This window comes from Fukomys damarensis, unplaced genomic scaffold, assembly GCF_012274545.1.
Source record: "Fukomys damarensis isolate Sample0158 unplaced genomic scaffold, DMR_v1.0_HiC HiC_scaffold_35, whole genome shotgun sequence".
In the NCBI taxonomy this organism is placed as follows: Eukaryota; Metazoa; Chordata; class Mammalia; order Rodentia; family Bathyergidae; genus Fukomys; species Fukomys damarensis.
This window is the reverse complement of record NW_022900947.1, coordinates 32,912,153-32,917,422: the sequence shown is the minus strand read 5'-3', so window position 1 is coordinate 32,917,422 and position 5,270 is coordinate 32,912,153. Positions and strand designations below refer to the sequence as shown.

The 5,270-nt window shown below is 41.9% G+C and overlaps 1 protein-coding gene across 3 annotated transcripts in view; it reads right to left on the bottom strand.

Moving 5' to 3' along the window:
* Window positions 1-2,185: 2,185 nt before the first annotated feature.
* The window catches only part of Shisa3 (shisa family member 3), a 4,904-nt gene continuing 1,819 nt past the window's right edge, over window positions 2,186-5,270 (bottom strand). The window contains exons 2-3 of one of the 3 annotated variants that reach the window (XM_010625161.2): window positions 4,001-4,237; window positions 2,186-3,848 (exon numbers count right to left, since the gene is read on the bottom strand). In XM_010625161.2, the coding sequence (XP_010623463.1) occupies window positions 3,769-3,848; window positions 4,001-4,237 (317 nt within the window). In that variant the 3' untranslated portion in view covers window positions 2,186-3,768. Of the gene's footprint in view, window positions 4,238-5,270 lie in introns of all 3 variants that reach the window. The other 2 variants (XM_010625162.2, XM_010625160.2) reach the window with 2 other exon arrangements.

The following is a 5,270-nucleotide window of genomic DNA, read 5'->3' as shown; positions in this document are numbered from 1 at the left end:
GAGTTCGATCCCCAAAAAAAAAAAAAAAAAAAAAAAAAAAAAAATCCAATATATTTTCTGAAAAGTAGGTTAGATTATTTTTTGCAGGAAAATTAGAACTTTCAGCTCTAATGTCCTAAACAAATGAAGTTGCAAAGCAGACCTCCTAGATTCAAATTTTAACTCAGTTATTGTTTATCCTTGAACATAGTGGTTAATATCTCTGCCTTGATTTCTTTATTTGCAAAAAGGCAATAGTCCCTACTTGGGATGAAATTGTACAACTCATAAAGCACTTAGGACACACATGGTGCTTAATATTATCCAATTATTGGCATAACTACCTTTTAAAACACAGAACTCTTTCTCTGTGATTTTCACAATAATTATGGCTTGTGGATATTAGGACCCAAATTCTTTGAGGTAGTAATAAAAGTTTGACTCAGACAAGTTTCATCTGTATTTTGTTGGTGTGGTAGATGGTGGTGAGCATCTTCTTGGGAATTTCAAGTGACTTGTTTTGACCCTTGCTGTCTAATCTTGCTAAATCAAAGATGTGATCAAGTCATTGTCCCCTATAAAATCCTCTAAGGCTCCCACTTGGAATTTACCCAACCATCATGGTGTTCAGGAGCTCCATTCTGCTCCCGCTTCTCTCACCACCCCTGCTCGTCTTCTGGGTTCTTTGTCTTATTTCCAGAATGTTCCTCCATCTTTCACACTTATAGATGCTTCCTGCCTAATATGCTCTTCCCTTTATTTCCAGCACTCCTTTCCTCCCTCCACCCAGTTTTCACTCAAACCCCACACATCTCTTCAAAGCTCAGGTCTAATATCAGCCCCTCCAGAATAAGATGGTGAATGCTCTTTGTCCGTGCTGCCAGGGAGTGGTGGTTTATGGGTTACCTGCCTGTGACCTTCCTGACAGCAAGAAGATAACGTGATAACATAATATAACCGTAACGTAACGCAATCTCTGTAACATCTGAACCCCAGTATTTGTTGCCATGCCTGAACCCATAGCAGGCAGTGGCTTAAATCAGAACTGCATTTTATTCACCCTCTCTCCCACTGCCTAGTCAGGTGAGGAATGGGACCAAAAGTCTTGTTGAATGGGACACTGTCTAGAAATCTGCCACAGGATGGCTTATTACCCTAAGATCCTAATTCTAATATTACCAGCTACTTAGCTTCAGCTTCTAGAGAGAAGACGTACAAAGACATACACTGTAAACCAAGAACATGGGGATAGGATTTGATTAGGTGTGTCTAAGCGCCTAATTTTAAACAATTTATGGCTAGTTAACTTGATCAACTGAGGTATGCTGCTAAGGTGGGGAAGTTTGCAGATGTGAACTTTATGAATTCCTTATCACTGGTCTGCCTAATGGACATAAACCGTTCTCCAAAGAAATGGCAAATAAAATTGTTCTTTGGGGGATGGGGGCTGCACCCTCTAGAGGACACTATGGAATTGCATCGTGGTGTTGGAATGTTTGAGGGAGGAGGCAGGTGTGCTACCGCATCCATTGTGAGGAACCTGGTTGTAACAGAGTCCCTACGAGGCTTGGGGCAGACTATACAACACTTACTGTCCATCAGCATGGCTTTTGATCGCCCTGCCATCCCTCTTCGTGGAAAACCCTATCCCATTTTACCTGTGAAGTGTGTTTTGCACTGTCAGTTTACCTTGAATTTTCTAGATATACAACCATGGTGCAAAAGAAAACCAAACTTTTGCTTTTTTTTTTTGCAAAATTCACAGTAACAGCAGCAATGCAACTGTATTTAAATTGCATTAGTATGGAATTGGAAATGTCGCAAGGGGTTAACATCTGAGCCCTTTGGTAAGTCAAAATCTCAAAGCAGGTGCTTCTCTGAAGTTCAAATCTACTTTTACATACCAACGCCAGCCATGACCAGCCGCACACAGTGAATAAGTTACTGCATTCCTCTGTGCCTCCATTACCAAATCTGTGGAACAGGAATCACCCTGCCTCTTTGTTGGTGTTGTTTAGACGATGGAGTGAGTTAACATGTAAGTCCTTAGCAGGGTGCTTGGCTCATAAGAATAGCTCAGTAAAGGTTAACTAACTTAAAACTACAGGAGAAGCAGTGTACAGATAGTGAAAAAGAAAAGCAGTCTAAAGATAATCAGTATGTCCTAGAACATGCTCACAAACATTTAACCTCTTACATTCAGCTGTTCCTTTATTTTTAAAAATCTTGTGATACAAGTCAAGCCATTTTTAGACATTGAAGAAAACAGGAAACTAGACTCATTGTTCCTCTTCCTTCAGACTATTGTCCTCAACCAGAAGGTGAAGAGGCAGGGCTAATCAACTCTCCCAGGTCAGCGTTCTACCTCTGACTAGCTCTGAAAAGGACTGCTGAGAGTAACACGGCAAAAGTGAATTCACATGAACTGTACTCCCAAACTGCACTGTCTGGCTTAGGAAATATAACCAGAGATGGGCCAGGCAGGGGGAACTGCAGGAAGACTGGCAAAGAGCAGGTGTCCTATCAAAGAGGGCTGGCCTACCCTCAGGCCAGAATAGGGCTTACAGTACCAAATCTTCCATATGTCACTAGAAGCCATAAATCCAGGTTCTTCTGGGAAATGTCCAGATACTGAAACTCTACAAGCCAAATGACATATCTGAGAGCTGCATGCAGCCCAGAGTCTGAATCTCTCTAACAATTTACTTCCTTTGCTGCTTTCACAAGCCCCAATGAAGAGAATATTTCTTTTACCTTCAAGTTGTGCGCTAAGTAAAGACATTTCCTTTTATTGAACAGCAAGAATTATCACTAAGGGGATAAAATTAAGTACTTTGATTTAAAATTTCAGATAGAATCCTTGAAAATGTATTTTATTTATTCTAACCCAGCAGGATATATGCCAAGATATGTAGTCATTAGACATGGAATTCAGTGGCATTTGAGACATGTAATATTAGATGATTACACCAATAGCTATACTTTAAATTCCACAGTTATTAACATAAAAATCACAGTGTGACTACTAAATAATTAGTATCGTCAATGTGGTAAATACATTAAATTATATTTCTTTACATTTATACATAACTCATTTTACAAATAAATGTTTTAACCCAATTGTCCAACTTTCATTTAAACACTAAATGTTGCTGAACAAAAAGTCTACAATAAATATTCCCTCTGGTGGGTGGGAAAAGTGATTTCACATAGAACCTGTATTATATGAATGTCTGAGTATATATTTAAAACTTTAAACCCGTGTGGTTACTGAAACCTTGTATTACGACAAAACTCTTATACTTTAAACAAAATTGAGTTATTTAATTGAAAAAGTAAATGTTCTTACCATGCTAATGTTATTTATGGCTAGGTTACTCCCAAAGTTATAAATAGGTGATTCCCTGCCCCCTCAAGTTTACTTAATAGTTAATTTTTAAGTGAACCCTTGATAATTACAGTTAGGTATTTCCTTTCTTATTTATTATATATTTGGATTATAACTTGACAAGCACATAGAAAGGAACACGTATCTCTCTTCTAGACAGTATAGCTGAATTTCCAGCCAGTCTGCAAATTTAAAGTCAAACTCGTTCAACTCATCTGAGTGGCATAAACTGGAATGCAATGGTCACCATATTTGCAAAGCCAGACCTTCCGACTAGAGCTAAGAACCTGAAGACTAGAAGGCACTGTATCTTCCTAGCTCTTTCTTCCACGATGATGAGCGGTTACAAGGGAAATCTTGCAGTGGCAACGGCAACAGGTGTCCCGTCTGTCTGCCATTGACTACACAGTGGCTTCCTGGCCATGTACTGTCAACTGGAACTGAAGTCTGGACAGCTCTTCCCAGGTAGCGGGGGCTCCTGCTGGAGAGGATAAGCAAAATACTGGGGTGACACAAGGAAACCGGATGGCTGGGACAGGTGGACTGGGTGGCTTGTGGTGTAAGGTGGGGGTGGTGAGGGTACCAAACAGCCTGGCTCGGCCCTGGCAAAAGAGAACCTGCGGATGGAACCACCTGTGGAGCTGGAGCTGGTGGCTGTGCTGGACTGCCGGGAAGGTGCCCTCAGGCTCGTGGAGGTCAAGATCATGGGCAAGGTCTCCGTCTGATAGCTGCGGAGTGAGAAGCGAATTGGCTGCTGCGAAGGCTCCTTGGGTCTCAAACAGGTGCAACAATAAATAGCCACTAAGGAGCCCAAGATGATGAATGCAATGAAGATGGAGCCGACGATCAGGAAGGGGACGTAGACGGGTTCTAAAAGGCAAGAACAGAACACACACACATATGCTCAGTAAAGTTCTCCCAAATTTTGAGTTTTGCTTGAGCAGTTTAGGGGGTGAGAAGTGAGAAGCACAGTATTAGCGCTATTGTCAGCTTTAACTTTTCAAAGCTTGTTACTGGTTTAACTCCCAAGTGCAGAGTGTGATGCAGGAATGTTTTTGCTACTCTTTGCAGGGAGGAAGCAAACTGATACTGGACCCTCTGTTAGCAATTAGCCATCATATTGCACATCTGGAAGTCAGAAAAAAACAGAATCCACCCTCCTGTTCAGGCACTAGAGGGAAAGCATGAGTTACTCTAACTCTGCCTTTAAATCCAGGTTTTAGTTTTATCACTTAGGGCTTTGACCTGTCGCTTAGACTGACAATCTGTGTCCTGCTCAAGGAGCTTCCATCCAAGCAAAGAAAACAGGGTTTATTAAATGAGATCCCCAGGGATTTACAAGGCTTAAGAAAGAGCAGTGTAAAGAAATCCAGAGTGAGCCCCATTCTACTGTGTCTCCTACCCTTGTCATTCCGGCTGCTGTTTTGCAGAAGCAATTTGGGGTGCCTACTCCAGCGGCCACACCGCTGGCCCCCTTCCCACCCAAGGTCTGGGAAAGTTGAGCTGAATCTGAGATGGGCCATCATGTGGTTCTTGGTGTTGGCAACCCAGACTTTATATAAGGAGCATCTCTTAGACAGGACAAACTCATTTCCTTCTCCCACCCCAGAAGCAGCCTGGGAATTTCTCCATGTCTCTCCCTTGTCTGATAGAACCATGCTGGGATGTAGCCTGCAGCTTAGACATAGAAGACAGAAAATCTGCACTGCTACAGCCCTACTACATGCTGCTTTTCCTTTATCTGACTCAAGTCTCCATGGAGACCCTGTGAAATGAGCAAGCTCTCTTCTAGATGTGGAAATCTACCAGGTTTTGTTGTTGTTGTTTTTACTTTCACAAATACAGAGCCAGTGAGTGACAAGTACCTCTTACCAACTGTGTGCCCCTTAGGTGTGAGCTCTTC